General features: G+C 40.8%; 1 protein-coding gene across 4 annotated transcripts in view; it reads left to right on the forward strand.

Annotated features, from left to right (window-relative positions):
- OCA2 (OCA2 melanosomal transmembrane protein) overlaps positions 1–24734 on the forward strand; it is a 207237-nt gene that overhangs the window by 18370 nt on the left and 164133 nt on the right. For all 4 annotated transcript variants that reach the window (XM_083805752.1, XM_083805754.1, XM_083805755.1 and 1 more), the window contains exon 2: positions 6502–6791. In XM_083805752.1, coding sequence (XP_083661878.1) covers positions 6523–6791 — 269 coding nt within the window. In that variant the 5' untranslated portion in view covers positions 6502–6522. The remainder of the gene's footprint in view (positions 1–6501; positions 6792–24734) is intronic.

Here is a 24734-nt window from a genome sequence, read left to right on the forward strand (position 1 = left end):
ATGCCTACAGTGCGCCCTGCTCCTAATGACCAAGCTGATAGCTCTTCGTTTAAAATTATTCCTTCAACAAGGACTCCTCCTAAAAGGCTCCCAAACTGACTATTTAGATAAAGCAAGAGCAGGGCATTGTGATGCAGATATGCAGGGACATTTTTTTTTCTTTAAAAAAAAGCCTAATTTCTGGGGTATCTGAAGCTCTCAAACAGAATGCTCAGTTGCTGTCCTGATGATGACAGGAGTCTCTGTGTCAATGACATCTTCAGCTTGACTGAATGAGACCCCCTTAAACTGTTTAACTTTTTTCTTTTACTGATTCTTAAAATCCAGCTGACCACTGCTAATCAATATCTCAAAACGCATTACAAACATTTCCTGCCTCAACTGCATACCATTCCTGCCTATTCAGAACCTATTCCTGCCTATAAGACCATTCCTGCCTATTCAGAAACACTGCCGCCCAGCTATTTATAGATATTTTATCCATGAACAACCAAGTGAGTCCTGAAGCGGGGGAGACTCAGTGATGGCCAGACCCCCCCTCTGCACACCCTAAGCGTGCAAATAAACGGGTACTTGCTCTATGATCACTCCTCACCCCACTCGGGGACCCTCGTGTGGCTCGGGGGACACCCTGCTTTAAAAACGTGTGTTCCTACGTACGTATGCATGTATTTATTTATTTATTTTCCAGGGAAAACCCTTTTCTGGCAGGCGGCGAGGCTGCCAGCAGGGGTCAGCGTCTGCCCGCGTACCCGCAGTGCTGCCGCGGTGGCGGTGCCGTGGTTTTCCCTACTCACTTTTCAGCTACTTTTCTTAGCCAACCAAGTAGTTTTGCACTTTCTTGGGATGCAACTAGACATTTTCGTTCTGTAGAGGAGTTGCCACCTGCGCTGCTTGGTGTTGCTCCTGTGCTGTAGTTTGCTGCCCATGGAGTTGCACTGATGCAGCTGTGTGACAGGAAAATAACACCAAGTCATTTTCTTTTGTTTGGCGGCCTGAAAGTGGTTTCTTGCCAGAGTTACTCGTCTTTTGTCTCATGGCCTGCAAATGGTGCCCCCTGTTAAGCTATTTGAATCAGGTCTATATAATAAGCTTGCCCACTGCGCAGCCCTCCCTGTCATGACCATGACCATCACCATTACGACCAGCCCCAGATCTTCCTCTCTTCCTCCACACACCCTGTCACCAGCCATGCCCGGACCCCCCACAGCTTCCCTCACTACTCCTCCTGAAGCAGACCTCCCATTTACTCACTCTGACTCTCCAGTCCACCTTGCCCCTTTCCTTCCCCAGCTGAGGATCTCCTAGCCTGGACACCACCTCTCTGCAGCGAGGGACATTTGTCCTGCCAGGCCATTGCTCCTGTATCTTCCCTGAGCTCTGTGGTCGCATATGGGATACCAGTCCAAAGGAGGCAAGGCATCAACAAGGTCATGGTCCTGTGTGTGAAAGGTCTGAGAAGCAAGGTGTCAGGGCTTTCGCTGAGCTGGGACGTCAGTAAGAGCTGTGATCCATCAAGGGCTGCCTCCCACCCGCAGGAAGCCACCAAAAGGGCAGCCACCGTCTTGCAGCAGTGAGATTTAGGGGCTTCTGCTGTATTCCATCGAGGCACTGTGGCTGGAGCCCTTCCTCACTTTCCTGGACACACGTGGACCCATCCCTGAGTGACAACATAAAGCATGAGGCCACAGCAAATGGCTCCGTGCTGTCTCACCTCCAAAGAAAAGAAGACCCCAAAGACACTGAAGGAAAAGTAGTGACAATCTGCTGTGGCCAGCCCTGCTCTGTAGTCTTCCCACTCAGTCACACAAGGGAGGACTGCTCTGTGCAGCATTATTCCATGCAATCCCTAACGCCACCCTACGGGATAATGGCGATCCTGTAAGTAGGATAGGCACAGTTTCTGTGGAAAATGGCAGTACTGGAATATACTGTCAAATCATGTATGTCAAAATAATTTGTTTTACCCTTTAAGCCCAAACCAGTCTCAACTGCTTCCTACAGTTAGAAACACTTTCTGTTTATAAGGCAAAACCTACCAAATAAGAAACACTGAGAATTCTTGCTTGCACATCACAGTGTTAGACATCCCAGCACCTTTTCTTCAAGCAAAGTAAATAAATATAAATAAGCATATTTTGGCAGTGCTGGTGTGGGGGCTTCTGTGTGTATGGTGTCTGTTTTTTAGGCTGCAGTTCTAGGGAAAAGTTTTTCCCCGGTCTTGGGAATGGTTCTCGCCTGTCCCTTGGGCAGCAGGGTCAGGGTTATGCATGGCAATGGTCATGCAGAAACAACCCTGCCATGGGAGGACTTACGAGCTGTAGTGCTGAAGCCCTGCTCTGTTTCTCAGGGCCACAGACCAGGAGTTGTTACTCTCCTCCCTGCTGCTGAGAAAATTTTTAGGCATCTTTGCCACATGAGGCCAGTACAGTATTACCTGTCCGACTTGTGGGGAAGCTGTCATGAGATGCATACCCGGAGGGAGATGCATATATAGAAAGCTGCCTTGGTGGCACATCTGCCTTGGGATGCCCTGTGAGCACTTTGTGAGCTTCTTCTCAGCAGCTTGTACCTCTGGCCTCTGCTCCTGGCACAGAGGCAGGCTGAGAGAGGATTTGGTGGGAGAGAAGTTTATTTAGGCTTGGATGATGTAGAGAGCCTTCCCAGGCAGGGGAGATCTGGCTTTAATTTGCCTTGGGAGAGAGGTTCCCTGGCACATCTGAGCCCTGGGGGGGTGAACATGACTGTTGCTTAAAAAGCCATGTTCTCCGTTGCCTGAGGCAGGCAGGCATGGTGGCATTCACCGCTGGGCAGCACCACACATTCCTTCTTCCAATAGATAAGTTTTAGAATTTGGCTTTCTGCCTGGTAATGCAAAGGTGACTGAGTGTAGAGGTAATATTTTTTCCAGTCTTGATGGGAGAAAGGCTTTGACAGATTATGAGATGCACAAGACAGAAAACATACTGCTTATGGACGTTCTCTCAAGAAGATGTCATATTTTGTATCCTCATGGGCTCTAAGATTAAATTCTTCATTTTTGATGGCAGAGATACTATGTTGTACTTAGTGAAACTCAGGAAAATAATGCTTTAAATGATATATTACCAGCTACATCATTTGCCTCCAGCATTATGTTTTGTAACTAAAATGCAGGCTACACAAACTCTCTTAAATAAAATAATTTAGATAGCCTGTTGATCTTATTAGCACCTGAAAACTTAACAGAAAAAGAAATTCTGTACTAGTACTTTAAAAACAGATGTTCAACTGCTTGGGCTGGGATGGAAAGGATGAAAAAGGATAAAAAATATTGCTTAAATAATGTATTAGCCCTTTCATAGTCAAAATCCAGATGAGTGGTTGCTCGATCAATTTCTAGCTGTGGCTAAAAAACCCTTGCTGGTGCATGGCTCCAGATGAATCCCAAATGAACTTTCCTTGGCTAAAATCTCTCCTCACCTTCACATGGTAACATCTCACATATGTCTCATTGTTGATGGAGGCATTGTAAGATAAGAAAAAGGAAGAAGAAATAAAAGTGAAGAAAAGTTCTGTAACTACAGAGAAATGCAGTCATTTGAGATTTTCTTGAATGGTAAATGCACCGATGTCTTAGAAGCTTAGATACCATGGTGATAGTTGCCTTAGCAATGTTTTAGCTACGTGGGTAATCACAATCAAACCTGTCTCTTGTGGCAAAATGATGCTGTATTATTTTATTTTTTTGCAAAGCTTTTGTGAATGTGCAATAATGTGGTTTATGATTTGGTATCCAGGCATCAGGTTTTCTCTCAAGCTTCTTGTCCTTGGCATTCTTTTATTTTTCATTGATGTTAGTTCTTAAAATAAATGTCTTTCAGGCTAAGGCTCTGTACTTATAAGAGCCTAACTAATTTAGTCTTTACTCACCTCAAGATAAAACTCCCACTTTTTGGGGTGACACAGGATCAATTTTAGAGGTTGTGTTCAGGTTCTCATCTTTAAAAAAACTAGTACAGATGGAGCTCATGTTTCCACAGCCTGACATCACTTGAAAGTCTGTATACTTTCACAGCAGGTGCTCAGACAAACCAAATGTTATGAAAAATCTAACAAGTGGGAAGATATCTCAATTATAATTTACAGTCTTAATAAAACCAGTAAGTAAATATATGTACTGAGATTGAAGACAAGAACAATTATATTTTCCATGTGCAGTTGGAAATATTTGCATTCCGAAGTTATCTGTTAGGGTGGAAGACAGGTTGTGATTTTAGCACAGGCAGCAAGTGGCTGCCTAGTAGGGCAGCAGCCTACCAGAGGTGGCATAAGGGTATTGATGGGGTGGTGTTGGCCTCTGTGTGCTGTGACTTGGCCCACCCCAACCCACCAGCCTTTGATCTCAAGGTGCAATGCAACAAGCCCAGCTTTCCTGGACTTTCACTCAGGATTTTGTCTTATCACCAATATTCAGTGCTTTCCAGATAATGGAAAAGGCCTGGACCAGCTCAGCGATGGTGTAGTTGGTACTACACCAGCCATGTTTCTGCTCCTTATACTGGGTGACAAAGGGACTTGTCTCTTCAAGGAAATATCTGGGGGAAAGTATCATCTATCAAAAATTGAAGTGTCATTGGTGTTTTGTGATGTGTGCCAGCCATGCCCCAAAATGGGACCCCTCTGAAGGGAGTAACTTTGCTAACTTCTTTCAGTAATTCAGCACACTCTCCCTACTGCCTTCCCTTTCTTTCTCCTCTCTTTCAAGAAAACCAAGAAAGGACAAGTAAGCAAAGGCTTATTTGTGCTGATGTTTTACAGGCTGCTAATGATGGGAAGAGTCAAATTAGTCAATCTAAGTGTGGGTCCTTATAAAGTCAGGTGAAGAAGATTAGGATATGAGAACTAAGGATACTGGGAATAGAAAGGACTAGAGAAGGATATGCCACCTGGGGAAATTCTGATTTAGATTTGTCTTGCAAGCCCTTCTTGCTTGGAGCCAAGATCTGTGTTTCTATTACTGTGTATTTCAGTCATTCCTTTCAGGGTCCTCTATCCTTTTTGAGCTGTAAGGCTGGGAGAGCTCAAAGCTGCACAAAGCCACAATTGTCTTTCCGTTATTTCCATTTCCAGTGATTTCTCCTGCTGGGTCTATTTCCTATTACTGTGCTATTTCTGCCCCATGGCCCTGCAGGTCTACCTGCCTGTCCTTTGCTGAGGTCCCTGGAGGGGGGAGTGGGGACATGCCCCAAAATGGCTGCTGTCCCTGGTGTGGGGACACACAAGGCTGACAGGCCTGTGTCCCGGGCTCTTGCTGTCTTCTGTGGTGGCTTTGCCACTTTGCACTTAAATAGACCCATAATTAGGTTCCTCAGCATGTGTTCTAGAAGGGCTGCTCTCTAACTCGGTCTCCGTGTCTGATTTGGGCACTTTGTGGTATTCTGAAGTGCTTTTTTTTTGTAACTTTTCATACTGAATTTTAATGATCAAAGTATAAAAGCTTTTTGACTGTTACGCACTAAGTTTTATTATAATCACTGTTAATAATCATATAATAGGACCTAATTTTCATCAAGGTTGGATTCACATTTCATAAGCGCCGCTGGCAGCTGGTGAAATGGCATTTTGTCTCCAGAAACCTTGAATATCTGATCTCGTAATGAGGGGCTGCTGCCTGTGGCAGCACTTCAGCATGACAGCGGCTTTCTGAGGGAGCCTGTCGGCCGGGAAGGGAGCAGTGGTTTCAGTACGGCCATGGCACTGCTGTGGTCAAGGTAAAAGTTGTACGATGTGGTGAAATGGCATTAGCACAACCCCAGGTGTTCTGCAGGGGGAGCCTTTCTGAGCCCGTGGCCTCTGTGACAGCCCCTGCTGGACCCAGGCCTGTGCCCAGGTGCTGGGTGGCACAAGAGCTGGCATATGCAGTTGCTGCATCCAACAGGAGCTTGGGTCTCACTGCCTTCATATCTGATGTTCTCAGCACATAAATCTCCACTTCAAATTTGGCCAGAATTTTGGTCCCAGTTCCACTTTCCCAATGTTAAGAGGTCTGTAAATCTGAGTTAATTCTTCCTGGCATAAGCTGGATTTCCACGCACGCAGATCTTGAAGAACTGGTATTTATGTGCTTCTGAAGTAAAACCCAAAGCTCGCTGATAGCTCTGTGGCTGCATTTGTTTCTCATTAACCAGCCACAATGCCAGCCCTCGCTGATCCGTAAGTGATTATGGCTTGTTGTGTGGAACAGGTCAATGCAAGTTCCTGGAAAATTTGTGGGAGAAAATCATGGCAGACATGGAAAAGGTCTCTTTATATATTTATGTGCTTTTTATAATGACTAATTTTGAAGTTGCAAAGAGGTTTAAAACTTTGGATTTATTCCTGGTGGAAATAGACCAACAAGAGAAATATCCAAAGGTGCACAAAAAAATCTACTGCTTGGCATTTTTAACACACTTGTACTGAAGCAAACATTGAGTCAATTCAATTTAGTCCTAATATATTTGTTTTCGCTTTCTTTAGGAGAACACCCCCCAGGGACAGATGTACTTGGATAACAAAGATGACAGTACAATTTCTAGACAACAAGAGATGGAGCTGAATCAGACCCCTTCACATGAAACCGGTTTATCTGCAACAGTGGCATCCAAACCGGGGACGAGAAGTTGCAATGAGCTGCGGCTATTGAAAGAATATCATGGCATGGTAGCTAGTCTCGGAGAGCCACAGACACTTTGTGAAAATAGAGCAATAGGGGAGGATGACTGTGTTGCTTTGGGGAAGGATTTCACTCAAGTTCCCGTACAGGGAAGGTAAGAATTAGGACAAACAGAATACTTTTATTCTAATTCAAATTCATTGTTACTTCCTTGCAGAGAAGATATGTATTGTCAATAAAAAATGTTTTTTTTCTCCCACAAAGAGAATGGAAAGCTTAATGGGACATCAGAGCAGTCTTAATTGCCTTAGGAGGGTGGTGGATCACTGTATTTCTGAACTAATCTCAGCTTTAATAGTAGCTATGGGCCCATTTTGCTCTTTTCAAGATTAGACATGTGGCTTTTCTTCCCTACTTGGTGTCACGAGGTGTCACAAAACATACAGGGATAAAGCAGTCTTCAGGCCTCAGCCCCCATCTTTTTCAGAAAGCTGCACCCACCTTCCTGCAAGGGCAGGCAGTAGCTCCAGGCCTTCTGATAACATTTTTCCTGTTGAGTAAAATATAGTCACCGTGAGAGATTCAGGAATAGGCGTAAAATTAAAGAAATATCCCTATGCCGTCTTGCAGACAAATATATATCTGATGTTTTATAGAAATATATTTGGGTTTGGGAAAGGATCTCCTGAAGTTTCTCCTTGTTTGATTTTTACCTCTCTTACTCCTGTGAGATATAAATATCTCACATATATATATATTATTATTATTATTTTTTTTTTTTTGTGGAGATGAATCTTATCTGGCTTGTAGTGTATATTTTAGCCAATGTATGTTAGTTGTAATTAAAATACTATTGCGATCTATGTGACCTCTCTATTATGAGTAATTACCCTTTAATCAATGTGACTACTCAACAGAACGCAGATAAAACCATGGATAAACCTTTGCAGGTTCACAAGATTTTTGATGAGTTTCAGTGGAGTAAGTACTAACTTTTAATGTCAATTGTTCTTTTGCTTGCAATGAAACCTACTAACCATTAAAAAAGGAGGAGAGTAAATCCCCCCCCACTTTTTTTTTTTCCCATAAAAAGGTTCACTAAACTGGCATGTCTGTATGGTTTGTTTTAATGCATCTACTTAACTTAAATTGCTGAATTATCTTTCAGGGATAAGATTCCTAAGCTTTCTGAATTGTTCAAATGTGATCTGAGACAAGACTTTATAAAAAAAAAACAAAAAAACTATTTAACAGAACAGAGGATTTATCTCAGTTGCAAAAATTACCTTTAAGAAGGTGTTCTTGAGTTAACTGAGGTCCTTTTTTTCAGGGAGGTAGATATTCACCCTATTCTGGACTGAACATTTTCATTTGATTGCAGCATAATCCTGTAGGTATACTATGGTTAGTGTGTGTATTGTCTTGAGCTGCCTACCTGTCAAAATGCTTTCTCATTTCCATCACATATTGAAGAACAATACCCTCCAGCTTTTGCTACATTGCATTAGTCTCCCTGGGCTCTGTATGAAGACTGGACCACCCACAGTGGTCCTGGACCACGCACAGAACATCCTTCACACTGAAATAAGAGTCAGCCTTCTTGTTAGGAACAGACTTCCTCCAGTACTGCTCACTATAGGAAACGCAGGCATGTTCCTCTGAACTGCACAGCAAATGAGGTCTAGTGGTGTTCAGTGGGACTGCATCTGTCTGAGGTGTTTATTTACACTGAACTGCACTGTGCGGTATATAGTGGTCTACTAAGAAATCCAGGTTTTAACATAGTGCAAAACACCCTTGAAGTTTGGATTTTAATTTTGAACTTCATTCATTCTCCTCAGCCTTTGCATAATGGGTCAATCAGGCTCTTTTTTCATTAGTATCTCAGTATCATCTTGGTACATGAAAGTGCCTTTCAGCCTATAGACATCGTGCCATGACACTTTCCCGAGTCCCTTACCTTGCAGGAAGGTTTGACACTGCTCTCTGGCCATGCTATTTAGGTTAGCCCTGACATTTCCAAAAGCACAGGCTATTTTCTTCCATCTTGTCTCTGCATGTACAAGCTGTGTCCACAGAGAAAGGCTCTTCAGTCTTGTTGGTCTCATCAGCAGCAGTGCTGCTTCCACAGGAGAAGCCAAATGTATCTTTGTGTCAACCAAATCTGAAATCCTCCTTTTTGATCCACTGGAAGGGGGTGATGTCAGCTGCTTTCAGCCTAGGAGTTAGTGAGCTTCAAAGGGCACCATAGAAATAATTTTTTCTATAGAAATAAGATGAATAGTAATCCCTGGTAACCAATTACTTTCTGATGCCATTTAAAACTATGTTACTGAAAAAAGGAAGTCCTTCTTTGGAATATAAAAGCAGTGGAAGAGTGGGTAATAAAGTAACCAGGCCCTGTGGCATTCATTTCATGTTGTCCTTTTGGTCCCTCTCTTTTTTTGATGTAATTTCTGGCTGTACCTCTTTTAGGTGGTCAGATAATAATGGTGTCTTCTTAAAAGAAAATAAAAAGATGATGGCAGTTGTGCATTGAGTATATTGTGAACTTTTCATGAGAAATTAGACAATGAAAAGAAGGTGATGAAACCAAGCCCTAGAATAACTCCACTGAAGTTATATTTAGATGAATTTGTCCCTGGAATTTGTTGGTTATTTAATGAGATAGTCCTTGGAAATATTTTCTTTAACTTAATGCCTCATTAAGAAGATAAATCCCCGGGATAAAAAACAATACATTTTTTTTTTGAATATGCTTGAATTTGTGTTTCATCAGGCAAAACTATTTCTCTCAGTATTTTTCCTGTATTTCAGTTTCACTTACGTAATGCTCACTTCTGTAAGGAAAAGTAAAAACAATCAAGCAAATCCATCTCTTCCTTTACCCTGAATCTGTGGTCCCAGGATCAGTAGGGAAATGATTGGTTTGCAATGAGAAGTTCAGTGAGTTAAAAATCTCTATTGAATTCTTGGTTTGCACCAATACAACAGAAAGATTGCAATTGCATTTCCTGTTAGTTGGAGAAGCCGGGAGAGGATAAGCTATTGTACTCTATTGTAAGAAAGTGAAATTATGCCTTTAGGAGTAAGGGATTATAAATCTTAGTTTTGATTTATAATTATGATGACATATTGCTAATTTAAAGGACATTTATGCAACTTAAAATTCGATGTCAAAAGAAGACATGGTTACTGTCTAAATAAGTAAAATTTATGTGACAATTTAAAAGCTCCTTCAGACAGGGGAAAAAGACTGAGGAAAAAATAGCTCAAAAACATTCAAAACATTCTTTATGTGTCCTAAGACTAATTTTGATCTTTGGCTATTAGAATAAAGAGGGATTTTCTTCTGTTCAACAGCCACACAGGGAAAGCAGTTGTCTTCACATTATAATTGCATGTTTATGTAGGAACCATTCTGATTTTTCATGTCAATCATGCAAACATTAGAGAAGAGTCCAGGACAGATAAGTGACTTCACAGCAAACTGACACATACATCTTTGTCGTGTAGCTTCTAGTGATATTGCTCACTGCTTGACTGGTGACACTTTTGTCTTTCTTTTCATTTCTTATCAGTAGTGAATGTTTCTGAGTTTTGAATTTCCTGTGAGGATCCTGAAATGATGTGACACTGCAGTGAACAAGTAATATCGAAGAAGTCACGTCTTTGCTAATTGATCTAATATGGTTCATTTGATTTCGAATATGCTCTCAAGTGTTTGTTGCTAATATGGAGGCATGTGGCCACAACACAGCTTGCTGTGAGCACACTGTGTGGGTGCATAGGACTGCAGAGACTCTGTCAGTTCAGATTACAGTTCTCTGCATTTGCCCCTACTGCATCACAAAATCCCCCTCAAAAACTGAAGCTGTAACTTGAAAGAAGCAATCAGCAGTTCTAGCAAACTTTTAGCTTGAACGGTAGGAAGTATAAAAGAAAGACAATGTTATGCAAAATAGGCAAATAGATTATTGGAAAGTTCTGCTGCCATTTTCTAACTAGCTGTTCCCCAGTTCCTGGAAAAGAGCTTCTGAGAGTGGTAGCAGAAGGACGGCAGAAACGTGGTTGTATGACATAACTTAAGGGCAATGTTGGGCTTCACTTGAGCAAAAGATGCACGTCCCGCACAAGACTGATTTTAATTTTTTTTCTGTTAACAAAATACACAGACAGAAACCTCACTCATGATGAATTTTCCTGTGTTCAAAGTTCTTTAGTTCTTCTGTTTCTGTGTACTATTTGTCATTTCAGTGCTTGTTTGTTATAATTATTTACAATGTTTCAAATTAGTCATGTATTACCATTTCTGTTCTATCATCAGCAGACTAAAACCCTAGTAGTCCCCTGTAGCCACTCAACTGCATTTTGATTCTGACAGGACATTTTTGTAAGCAAAAATCCACCAATATTAATTTTTGTATCTCAGTGCTTTGTTGAAGGAATTAGGAGGCACTAATTAACTGCTTCACACTTTTTCCACTGTCAAGCTAAAAACTGAACTCAACACTAAGTGAAAAATTTACAGTGTACCAACCTACAGAGATCAAATATTACAACTGAGTTCCTGTGACATTGCAAAAAAACTTGATTTTTGCAAGCAGCTGTTCTCTTTCTAATGGTTAATAACATGGTTATGTTGGGTGTTGGGTTCTTCTTAGTTAGACCTCTTAGGTCAGTTGTGGAAAGATGCCAGTAGCCTACAAGCTTCAATCCTCTTTGGGGTCTGACAGCTGTTTCCACATGTAAACCTCTTTTTAAACAGGAGGAAAGGCTTTTAATGTCAGCTATTTTTTTTTTCTATTTTTTTTTCTTTTTAACATTATAAGGTTGAAGGGTTAAGCCCACAAGACAGCCAGACTTTGAGAAGAAATGTAATAGAGGCAATCACAGATGAGCAGGAGGGCATGCATGGGGCTTAAATAGCTGATGTGAGGAGCTATCAGTGCAAGATGAAGCAAATAACTCAGTCACTCAGTATACCTCAGTGAAGCCTTTTCTTTGAAAAACTGTTCTGTATGCCTTGTTCTGTATGCTTTTATCTCTCTAAGTCATGAAACGTCCATTGAAAGAGGAACTGTGAGCTAGGCATTCTAGTTTCTAAGTAAATCTCCTGATAATCAGCATTGTTTTCTCTCTTTCTCTTGTTCCTTCTTCCAGTGATTATTTTGTTGAAGACAAAAGGGTCTCAAGGGAGAGATGAAGGGTTTGCAGGATACTGCTGCTCCCAGTAGTTAGGGTAGCTAGGTGAGAGCTGGGGTATCTTAGTTCATACTGAGTGTTTGCCAAAAAATATTGCCACAGCCTCTGCCCGGGACTGGCTCCTGGAGAATTGCTGCTGAGCGCAGAGGGGGCTCTGGGACACAGGTGGATGGAGAAGTATCTGGCAGGAGAGATATCATGAAAATGCAGACAGTAGCAATACTGAGAAGGATGAATGCAAGCCCTTGTATGTGGCTACAGAGAGACGCTGGGCAAAGCCGAAATGGTGTGAAATAGAGTGAGACCAGGGTGTGGTGAACTGTGGAATGAGATAGATAAAAGCAAGTTAATGCCATGGTTGTAAGCCAGGCTTTAATGCGACCAGTCCCCAGTTATGATAAAACATCCTAACGTTCCCAAAGCTGCAGTTAACAAACTGTCAGTCCCAAACCTTGAAACAAGCCAGCAGACCTAATGGCACTCCTTATTTCCTCTGAATACCTTGTACTAGTGAGTATTTACAACTGCATCTTCCAACAAAAATTAGAAATGTTAGCAAGATAAAAACATGGAAGTCCACGATCCTTCAAAAACAAACAAACAAACAATCCCGCCCACACTAAACTATCCTACCCTTGGGTACAAAAAGAAACCTTTTGTTACTTTCTTTCTTTTTTCTTTTTTCTTTTGTCTTTTCTTTCTTTTTTCTTTTTTTCTTTTTCTTTTCTTTTTTCTTTCTTTTTTTTTTTTTTCTTTCTTTTTTCTTCTCATAGTTTACTGTTTTAGGGCACAGTTCTGCTTGGTGATAGAGATGTGTTTCAGTCTGCCCAACACTTTAAATGCCTTTCCATTAGAATTAATTAGCATCAGATTGGTTTGTCCTCTTGCATTAGAAGCACTGGAAATCATTCTTCAGCTACTGCAGAAGTTTCCAGGATGGTGGCAGTCATACATTTAAGAGCTGAAGTTCATGTTAAATTGAATGTACTTGATGGAAAAATAGATAAGTGGAGATGGAAAGAATTAGACAGTGAATTAAAAAAAAAAAAAAAAGGATCAGAGTCTGTGGTCTGGCAAATCTTTTTTTTTTCTTTTTTTTTTTTTTTCCCAAAAACTGCTATTCATAAGGAGCTCAAGTGATTTACTCTGAAATACAGCAAAAGCTGATAAATGAGTCACCAAAATGCTTACAGTGACCAAGCAAGCAATTCTCTGCTTGATAGGTACTAATGGGACTTCATCAGCAACCTGGAATAATTGTGCTAATGGACCAGCAGAAGTCAGAAACCACACAGAGCTCTGTCCACAGTAGGTCAGAGCTAAGTCAAGGACAGAATAGTGAGCTGGAGCCAGGTCCTGTCAAAAGTGGGTAGGTTCAGAATTAATGTACTTGATTTTTTTCCCTTTGCACACTTTATATTTCTTTCAGGCAGGGTGAAATAGAAAATAGATAGATTGGCACTTACAGAAACTCACAGTTTTCAGAAATGCAGCAGAAGAAACTGACTCAGTACTGCCTGTGAATTAGCATCATTCAGAAGCAGCTGTGAAGGGCTGAGGGTTTTGCTCACACTTTCTGAGCTATTCCCTTTTTCTCTGCCAGTTAGTAGGGACAGTAAACACAGTCCATCTGCCAGTCACTTCCTGGTGTCATCCAGGAGAGTTTTTGTAAGGGCTCCCTTGCCTGAAGTGAAGCTCTGGCAATGATGTAGTATGAAAGCATTTGTCTCAGACAGCCATGCTGGCAGTTATATTGAACTGCTATGTGTGGCAGAGCATTTGCTGCATTTGCTGTTTGAGAAGGAAGCGCTATGTTAAATATGAATTTATTGTAAGAAGTCTAATCCTTACCTCATACGGTGCTTCCTTTAATGAGGTAGGTAAATATTTCTCGGTGACTTTTCTACCCACTCTTCTGGTCTTATGCAATTGATTTTCTCTTCTTCTAATAAAATAAAACGAAAAAGCAGCTTGAAATATTCTTTTGTCTCCAATCTTTCTAGTAGTGATAGGAGCAACTCTACCTCCTCAGCCATGTCAATGACATGTGAGCTGCAATCCTCTTTAGGAGTGTATTGACAGCTGGTATATCATGTAAACCTCTTAGAGAGAAAAGCATGAACCTGAATTTAGTCTGATAAAAGGAACTGTAAACCCAGAAAGGAGGGTAACAGAGAACGCTCTTCTGTTTTGTCTGATGCATCTTTAATTGTGTAACCTAAACAGCAGGGATATGTCATAATATTACATAAATACACAGTTTTGTAACATCTATTGGTAGCACATGGCTTCTTTGCTGAGCTGTACAGAGTGGCTGCACAGTACACTTCTTTGTGTACTGTACAGAGTAGCTCCCACTGCTTGTTAGTGCAGGTCAATAAGACCAAGCTCTCAATGCGGAGTGGCACAATGGACTGTCCCCAGATACGAGCTAAGCCAGAACTGTAAGTAATAGGGATGTTTCAGAGTAAAAAATTTAAACATCAGCTAGTTGAAAGCTATTGTTTTTGACCACAAAATAAATAACAACATACACCCATTGCAAATCTGTTCATAGTTGTATAACAGTATTGAAGAGGATTATAGGGCCAGAAATATTTCAACTAGCCTATTTTTTGAGAAGACAGACTATCTTTGGCAGAAAAGAAAGATTGTCATAAGCATTTGTGTGTTTGGGTATGGTACTAGTCACAGCTTCGAACCTGTAGGTCTGTCAACAACAGTTGAAAGAGCTCCATTAATGTCACTGGACCTGTCATGCTTTCCTTCAGTTGGAAATATGATATTTGTGAGGCAGAACACGAGTTCCACATCAAAAGCAGTTAACAAATGTACCACTTTATATACAATTTAGAGTGGGAGTGAATTTTCTTGTTGTGTCAATCCAACAAATGTTTTAGAGGCTCAAACAGGCAGGACAGAGAAAAGAGAATTCTGGGTCTTCATACTTGTCAAGCACTGTATGAATCTAGGGAGATTTAGGTCATACAAGTAATGCCTTGAGGTCATCAAAATAAACTACTGACACCAGCTTCCTTATATGTAAAGGCATTTACTTGTATGCAGAATTAGTCATCAGGTTCCTGCCTCTGCTATCTATGCATTTCTTCAGGGACAAGATCTTCAAAGTATCACGGTCTACACCACATTTGGTCTTTGTTATCAAGAAGGATGATCTTAGTGACATCATAGCCTGTCCTATTGAGGTTTCAGTGTTTGGTTCACCAAAGTGAAGTTAATATATAAACTGCAGTAACACCACAGGGTTGAGACTTAAACCATACCTATAGCAATGAAGAAGAAATGTTGATGGAGTCTATCCTTCCTTTCTAAATTTATAGCCTTTTAAAAATTTAATGTCTATATATTTTTGGCTTAAGTTAAAATTTGCTCTTTTATCTCCACTATGTGTAATGATATTTTTCCTATCCAGCCAACAATTTTACCTAATGCTTCCAGAGGAGATAATTCCTGTAGCTTTAGTTCTTTCACTATTCTGATTAATTTTCAGATTGCATAACCTTAAAATAGTACAAGACATACTTCTGCTTCTCATACACCTTATTTTTGGTTTGTTTTTTTAAAACATTTCTTTGCAATTAGTGGATGAAAAGCTCAACACGAGCCAGCAGTGCACACTTGCAGCCCAGAAGGCCATCTGCATCCTGGGCTGCATCAACAGGGGAGTGGCCGGCAGGGTGACGGAGGTGATTGTGCCCCTCTGCTCTGCCCATGTGAGGCCCCACTTGGAGCGCTATGTCCAGGTCTGGGGCCCCCAGCACAAAAAGGATGTTGATCTGTTAGAGCAGGTCCAGGGGAGGGCAACAAAGATGATCAGAGGGCTGGAGCACCTCTCCTATGAAGAAAGGCTGAGACAGCTGGGGCTGTTCAGCCTGGAGAAGAGAAGGCTCCTGGGAGACCTCGTTGCAGCTTTTCAGTATTTAAAGGGATCTTACAAAAAGGTTGCAGGGTGACTTTTCACTTGGGAAGATAATGATAGGACCAGGAATAGTGGTTTTAAACTAAAAGAGGGGAGATTTAGATGAGAGATTAAGAGGAAATTCTTCATTCATAGGGTGGTGAGGCACTGGAACAGGGTGCCCAGAGAAGCTGTGGATGCCCCATCCCAGGAAGTGTTCAAGGCCAGGCTGGGTGGGCTTTGAGCAACCTGGTCTAGTGGGAGGTGTCCCTGCCCAAGGCAGGGGGTTGGAACTGGGCGATCTTTAAGGTCCCTTCAACCCAAGTCGTTCTATAATTCTATAAATTGTAATCTACTTTTAAGTGCCATGAGTCAAGTGCAATGCCATTATCTGGGCTTTAATGTTGTTCTGTTTGTGTAGAGGAATGACTGTTGTTCCATACTGATTATGGAGGTGTAGAAGAGCTACCTATACGCTACAACTTTTAAGAGCGATGACTGGTGCCGGTCATTTTATCATCTCTCTCTTGTCTTGTTCTCTCTCTCTTTTTCCTCCCACTTCATTGATCCTCTGCTTAGTGTATCTGCTTACCTTTCTTTTTCCTTTGTGTTTTCATATTGTCAGAGTGCCCTTCAGATTTCCTGCTATACCATGCCCTATTGATAATTTCTTTCTGCAAACTGCTTGTGCAGACTATATTGAAAAGACATTTGTTAGTGCAGTGGCTGTTTATCTTTGCAACAGTTTCTTCAGTTGTTTTATTCAAAAGATATATGTGAGAAACTGTGTTTTGTTGGCATTACACTTCATCCAGCTTTCAGGCATCTGATGTGCCTTTCAGACTTCTCTTATTTGGAGATGCTGTTAATTTAAGAGCGCTAAACCTTTTTGATATGTTTGATTTTATAATCAAACAGCTGTGTAACTGGTCCAGTGCAAAGCAAAAGACAGACTTTGCTTTTTTTTTTTTTTTTTTTTCTGATGAAAAGCCTGTTATTTCATACTTTTCAAAATGCTAACGTGTGCTTTTGATTGAAAATTAATAGATTATTCAAGGAGTAATCTTCAAGAAATAAAACACTTATAAACTTTCTTCTGTCTTTAACTGTCTGAATTAGCTGTGCTCCATGGCACCTCTGCCAGGATAGGACCAATAACAGACATTCTTTGTCTTGATTCTTCTGCTTTTGGAGACAGTCCTATTTGTCTTGCTTCTTTAGTGGTATTCATTTGTAAGGACCTGCTGGTTTTTGATCTCTCTTTATGTAGCAACTTGGAGCCTTCTGCCTTAATGAGAGGAAGAAGACAGAAAGAAGCTGAGGGCAATGGGCCGCTATGTCAGCATGGGGTTTCCCCTTTTCTGCAGATACTGTCTTGCTGGAGAATTATCTTTTTGTAGCCAGAAGCATTGACTCTCTCCCTTTTCTCTTTTCTTTTTGTTTGGGAGCACAGAATAAGGTTTTATTTATGTAACCTCATGTCTGGATAGTCAGAAATTTTTATGTGGATGCAAAGACTTATTATCCATGTGCCTACTGAGCAGAATCCTATCTTTTTATGGTGATCAGTGTCCAGGTCTTGTTTAGCTTTGGGAGGCTGCTGGTTTTTAGAACATGAATAGCAAATGTTATGGCATTTCTCATCAAGAATATGTTAGGTCAGGAGCAAGATGGAAAGAAATCACCTCTGTGAGATTATGGAGTAATCAAAGTGTCACTCTGTATAGGTCCAGAACGAATGCAGTGTCTGAGAGGAGAGAATCTGGCATCTGTGTGATGGGGAGGGAAGTACTGCATCGTTGCTATCAAGAAATATGATGTACAGTTAAACCGTGTTGCTGGAACAAAGCCACCTGCCAAGTAGGAAAAGGAATTTCTTTCTGAACCCTGAAAGACCTGTTTTTGTTTTGTTGACTTTTTCAGTGCACAGGAGTATGTTGTTAGCTGGAGAATGATTACAGCTTAAATCAGGAGAAAGGAAACTGAAATGGCATCATTATTCTTTACTTTTTCTGATAAGTTTCCCCCTTTGGGCGAGACTTGCAGATATAATTATCATGCTAGTCAGAATGAGACAAGGAAATTCTCAGAATTTCTTGGATTGCATAATTTATAATAGTTTATTACTATTATTTTTATTTGGGAAAACCTATGTTTACTGTATTTGCAGACTCAGATCTTATGTTTCAAATTCGTATTCCATTCGACTGAATCAAAAACCTATGTTTTAAAGCTTCTCGTTAACATAAATTAGATAGCTCCTTTCTGACATTGTAGCCTTGAGGTCCCTAGAGATATCAGTCTCTAAAGGCAGAAGAAAGGTATCTGGTAGCAAAACAGAACCCAATACTGTGGAACGAGCTTCCTGAGGCTTGGAAACTGTATGTGTTTACATGTTACAATGTTCTAAGTGAAGGGCTGCTACAGGGAAAAAACATAATTTTTGTGAGAAAAAAATGCATTTATTCTTGTATCGTTTCATTCAATATTCTGCAAATGTTGACAGTAAATAGTGTATTATTATCAGCTACCTTTATATTCTGCCTTGTGTCTTTAATTTGTTCCTCTGGGATTTTCAGCGCTTTAAAAAAATCTCTCTGATATTACTCTTAGATGAATACAGTGACTAGTGATATGGATTTAGTCTGTACTGGAAGTTACCTGTTAGGAAGGAGAAAATCATGTTTGGAAGGACTTGTTCATAGCTCTTTATATTCCTAACAAATACTGAATAACTTTTCTGGTGAAAAATCTTTTGTACCAAAAAGAGATTTAATCTGAGAGCAAATAAAAAGTACACACAAAAGAAGTATGAAAATCAGGATGCTAATATAGACATTGTTTGTGTGAGGCTTATATATTTTTTAATGAGTAAACTCACTCAAAGTTCATAGAATCATAGAATCATTCAGGTTGGAAAAGACCTCTAAGATCACCTATTCCAGCCTTTAACCTAATACTGTCAAGTCTACCACTAAACCATGCTACTAAGCTCTATATCTACACATTTCTTGAAGACCTCCAGGAATCAACCACTTCCCCAGGCAGCCTATTCCAATGTTGCACAACCCTTTCAGTGAAGAAATTTTCCCTAATATCCTACCTAAACCTCCCCTGATGCAACCTGAGGCCATTTCCCCTCATCACTTGGTGCTTGGGAGAAGAGTCTGATCCACACCTCTCTACAACCTCCTTTAAGGTAACTGTAAAGTACAATAAGGTATCTCCTGAGCCTTCTTTTCTCCAAGCTAAGCAACCCCAGCTCCCTCAGCTGCTCCTCATAAGACTTCACCAGCCCTTTGTTGCCCTTCTCTGGACTCGTTCAAGCACCTCAATGTCCTTCTTGTAGTGAGGGGCCCAAAACTGAACACAGTACTCGAGGTGTGGCCTCACCAGAGACGAGTACAGGAGTGAAGTCACTTCCCTAGTCCTGCTGGCCATGCTATTTCTAATCTAAGCTAGGATTGATGTTGGCCTTCTTGGCCACCTGAGCACATTGCTGGCTCACATTCTACCACCTCATCAACCAATACCCCAAGGTCCCTTTCCACCAGGCAGCTTTCCAGCCACTCTTCCCCCAGCCTGTAGCGCTGCATGGGGTTGTTGTGCCCCAAGTACAGGACCTGGCACTTAGCCTTGTGGAACCTCATATGCAGTTGGCCTCAGCCCATCAGTCCAGCCTATCCAGAGCCCTCTGCAGAGCACTTCTACACTCGGGCAGTGAGTGTAGACAACACTTGTGCCTAACCTGTTGTCGTCTACAGACTTACTGAGGGAAGTAAATTCTTCAGGTTCCTTGTAGAGCCAATATGAGAGATGGGGTGGAGGAAAATGATTTGAGGAGCTCTGTCCCTTGCTAGTGACTGTAACTACCCTAGACCAGACCTTTAGATGGCAAAAGTTATATGAATAACTTCAGTGTCTTATGCTCAGCCAGAAGCTGAAAAGGAAATTTTAATACCTCCATTGTAACCAAAATAATGAAAAGATTAAATATAATGGAAGAACTCCATTCTAGTGAGAAAAATACCCATTATTTTATCAACTTAATCGTGCTATTTCAATATATAATAGCTATATCGCTCCTACAAATGATTTTTTAATCTTAAAAATTTCCTGATTCTGCCTACTCTGAGTATTGTGTCTCGTGTCCTAGCTTTGGAGAGAATTTTAACATTTTTTGCTGGGTCCAATCCACTGACATCAGGGTTTATATAGGCCAAATGAGTTACAGCGTAATATCTTATGAGAACCTGATCATTTACCAGATATGTGTCTGAGCTCTTGAACTTGCCTTGTTTTGTTATATAGTGGCCAAAGGACAAAAGAAAAGTCCCAGCAAGGTAACGATAGTTGGGATCCAGCATGTGTTTTCTAAAACAAAGCTTAATTTGATGAAAGCTTGAATTTTATAAACTATGGGGTGGCCTGCTGCTTGCCTTTGCCTGCCCTCTCCAACACCTCTCCAGGCACAGAAACCAATCACACTTTTTTTTGTGTTGTTAATGAGTTTTTTTCATACATCTGTCATCTGCCAGGCCTTTTTTTTTTTTTTTTTTTTTTTTTTTTTTTAACTCTAAGCAATGAAAATACATTGTTTTTCATGACAAAGTTAATATATTTTTTTTTCTTTAAATGTTGCAGGTATGAATAGTGTTATCTCCAAATTCCTGAAACAAAACAACAGAGCAACAATTTAAAAAAGAAGAAAAATGGCTTCTTTATGATTTCATCTCTAAGTATAGCTTACTAATTACTCTTTTCAATCTCCAAAGCTGGGGTGAATAGCATACAAAACCAAATTTTGAGTATGCAAGGCCAAAAGCACAATTACATGTGACAGTTTGTCAGTACATCACTTGGATTAATGAAAATTGTATCAAAAAAATCCTTTCTCATCATTCTGTATGAAAGTGTTCCCTCATCTTGGAAATGGTCAATGGTCATCTTCTAACAGTACTTCATTTTCTTTTATTGTCCTTAAATTGATCCAGTCTGATAGTGAATCTTCATTCTTCAACATACATGCCCCAAACCTTTGGGAGTACAACATTATATTAATACAGTGCTTGGAGAATAACTTTCTCCATAGGTAGTCACATTATGGAATCATAGAATGGCTTGGTTTGGAAGCAACCTTAAGGATTGCCCAGTTCCAACCCCCCTGCCATGGGCAGGGATGCCACCCACTAGATCAGGTTGGCCAAGGCCACATCCAACCTGGCATTGAACACCTCCAGGGGTGGCGCATCCACAGCTTCTCCAGGCATCCACAACTTCTCTGGGAACTTCATTCAGTTGCTTCTCAGACCTGTCTTTCTGTTCAAGTTTTTGTCATCCCAGGGCCCCTAATTGCATCTTTAAGAGACCCTGGTTAGATAGAAAGTTAAAACATGAAGTTGTGACTACTTCCTTAACTTTTGAGATTCTTGGAATTGTCTCACAAACTGTAAAAAATTATGCCCCTCCACTCCACCTGTTTTATTTGCCATAAATTCAGTTAGCAACAGAGTTGGTTAAGCTAAAATCCCGTAGTGAATGCCAAAGAGAAAAGCTGGCATTTAAAAGCCAGGCTTGCAGAATATGCTAAAGTATTATGAGTGCAGCCATGCTTAAAGAGTTGCTGATAAATTGCCTCCTTGTAGCAGATTCATTTTTCAGCATGTCCTGCAGTATTGGAGAATAATACCTCTTAACAGGTTATCTATGTAATCCATAGAGAGACTGGGTTTTGGAACTTGGACCACTACCAACCCTGGCTACTGCTGCCTATTTCAGATTTGTAGCTAGCTGGCAGTCACCAACAGCTAAACTGTTTTGGCAGCACCTGCTCCTGAAATGTATTTTCTCCTTCAGACTATCCACAGTTTTTGTATGCTGCCCCTGGTAGCTTTCCAATTTTCTTTGCTGAAGCAGACAATGGAGAGGAAGAAACAGCAGCAATGCTTTCTCAATACAACCTGTTAGTCTTTCAAAGGGCGGCCTTTCTCTATCTGCCCCATCAATGTCTCCCTGCTAGGTGGTCACAAGGCTCTGGGCTGGCCCTGGTCCCTGTCCTAGTCTCATCCCTACTCCTCCACTGGTTGCTGTAGGATGGGCCTTGGCTGTGGAGGGCACAGCCCTGCCAGCCCCATAGCTACCCTCTGCTCCTGACTCCTTCCTGATGGGGCAGTCAGCCCTTGTGGCACCATGACATGGGAACAGAAAATGTATGGAGAAGAGTGTAGTCCTCTCAGGTAGAGCCAGATGAGCTTCAGGTCATTTTAAGGATTGGGGCATCTTAAGGATTAAGAATTTTCTTTTAGCTTCATCCAGTGCAGTGGAGTCCTGGTCGATATATGTTGTTAACCATATCCTGAAGTCTTCTTGATGGAGATTTCCCCTGGCAGAAGCAGGCAAAAACTCTTGAGGAAAAGGAGCAATCAAGTCCTGGAGGTATCTGAAAATTGTATTTTTCAGGGGAGTGCAATAACCCCACAAAGGCTGATTTGATTAAAAAAAAAAAAAAAAAAGAAACACGGGAAGTGTTCTATTTTCCAAGCTATTTCCGAACTTAAAATTGTCTTAATTCTTCAAGTAACAGAATATTGAAAAAATAGAGGACAAGACACCACTGCCACATCTTCTTGTGGGACATATCCACCTCCCAAGATCCAGCAGAACTAAATGAATTCAGCTCATTGCTTAAGTCCTATATAAGGAACCATTTCTGTCTGGGACAAGCTCAACAGACATTTCACTACATCTGTCTTAAGCATGCTCTTTATTTGCCTGGGGACTTGGCACACAGCAGGTGCTTCTCAACATGAAACCTGCCAGTTGGCTTTGCCTCTTGCAGTGCCTTGCTGTCAGGTAGTGCCAGCACCACAGTCCTCTGGGGAATCCTGTACAGTCCTGTCTAATAAAAAATTAGGAAAGTCAAAGAGAAAATGAGCCTGGATTAAGTAATGCTTTCATTGCTAAATTTCGCTGACATCTTAATAGTGCATGCTTTTAAAGGGTTGAGAGGTTATTGGCTGATTTAGTTGAAGCTACACAAAGCAGTCATGGGGAAACGTCTGGAGCCTGTTTAGAGATGTGAACTGTGGAGTCTTCGATCTTTCTCTTGACAATTAGTATATCAGTTGACTATATTTCATTTGCAGTGGGTAGTCATAACAGCTCCCCCATGACGTGCTACCACTGAGGACAAATCATGAAGGAGGGTTGTGTCTCTGTGTAGGCACTTACATATCATGAGGTTGATGGATGTATGCATACTGCTGCTTAGTCCACAGTCAGGGTTTAAAAGCTGAATGCTAGGATTTTGGTCAGCACAGTTAGTACCACACAACTACTGTCCAAAAGTGGATTTGATTAGATACTGACAAATACCAAATCTGGTGGAAGAATGTGTGTTAAATGTGATCAAATGCTGGTATAGGCTTGTCTTTTTGTGTTTTTCTTTTTTTGTTTGCTCTATTTTTGTTTTATTTTCATAAAAAAACCTCTGTTTTTCAATTTATTTCTACAATGTGTTTGTTTACAGCTATGATAAGAGTAATTAGTTCAGTACACATGACTTGGTGTAAGGATAAATATTGTATAATCAAGGAAGAGAGTGCTTCTGAAACTAGGCTTTAGCCTACAACAACGTAGAAATGATAAATTAAAGTCTTACAATTGTTTCTAGACTCCTGCATGATTAATTATCTCTCATGTTCTTACTCAGGTCTTCTCCTCTAGGAAACTTTGCTTAAGTTTTTATTAACTTTGATATAATCTCTTGTCTCTATAGTACTTTTGGTCTTTTGTTTACAGGGAAAGCTCACACAATGTTTTAGTGACTATTAATTCAGGAAAGTATGCTACTTTTTTTTCTTTTTCTTTTTTTTTTTTTTTGGAAGAGATTCTGCTTTAATGTTTTATATAGTGAAATTTTCAATAAGTTATGTTCAAAACTGCTGATGTTCTTGCACAATATGTATGCTTCCATATTCACCTCTTCTTCTCTTCTGACCCAATCCTTTCTGCGTAAGTGAGGATCATTGCTTTGTGTTGTCATGGAAATAGCTCTTTTACTCATATTTGCGTGCATGACTTAACATATGAAGCATTATACTTGCTGATGTTTAAAATGTATGCTTTTTTATTATAGGGAGTGTAAACTTAATGCATTGTGTGTCATGATTAATCTTTTCAATATGAAGCTAAATAATAGGCTCTAACCAAACCTAGTGACTATTTTAAAAGTTTGCCAGCTAACTAGGATGAGTGTGGTCTTTTTCTTCCTCAGGTTTCTGTAGGTACCTTTTGGTATCCTCTACTTCAGTGTATTTGGGATTGAAAGGTTGTTCATTGCTGAAAAATTGTTCCTAACAAAATCATTTAAAATGGCATGGGTAAACACATTAGGAAGGTCTGAAAAGGCAGTGCTCACATGGTCAAGGTGCAGGTCTGGTGCTCAAGGGCAGGAATGGAGTTCTCTCTGTGGACTTCATCCCAAGTCCCCCGAAGACTTTGGAAGTAATCATTTGCAGTTAATGGAAAACAGTAGCTTGTTGTAGACTCTTCTGCCACTGACTCTGAATAACATCTGAAGCGTCGTCAGCTCATCAGAGGGAATGGCTGGAGACTCCCACATTTCTTCTTTTCCTCTCCAGCTCTCCTTGTACTGTTCTGCATGTCCAGGAGGTTAGGGGGAGCCTACTTCTCCTTACACTGCCCAAATGAGTGTAGGAGATTGAAGGTCACATCTCTGCTTACAGCTGTAGTGAAGTACAACTTGCCACCAAGAAAGTGTGAACCGTGCTTATGCTTGGGAGCAGTGGCACATCCACAGATTGTGGGGGCTTCTGCAATAGATGCCTTTGGCTTGTATTCACACCCTTGTGTTTTTTAATGTGTTGGTGGGATCCTTTTCCATCTGCTGTCAGACAGCTGGAACTTCATCTGTGGACACCATGGCTTGGCAGGACCTGCTGTATCATCTGT

Source organism: Anser anser (genome assembly GCF_964211835.1).
Source record: "Anser anser genome assembly, chromosome: 1".
In the NCBI taxonomy this organism is placed as follows: Eukaryota; Metazoa; Chordata; class Aves; order Anseriformes; family Anatidae; genus Anser; species Anser anser.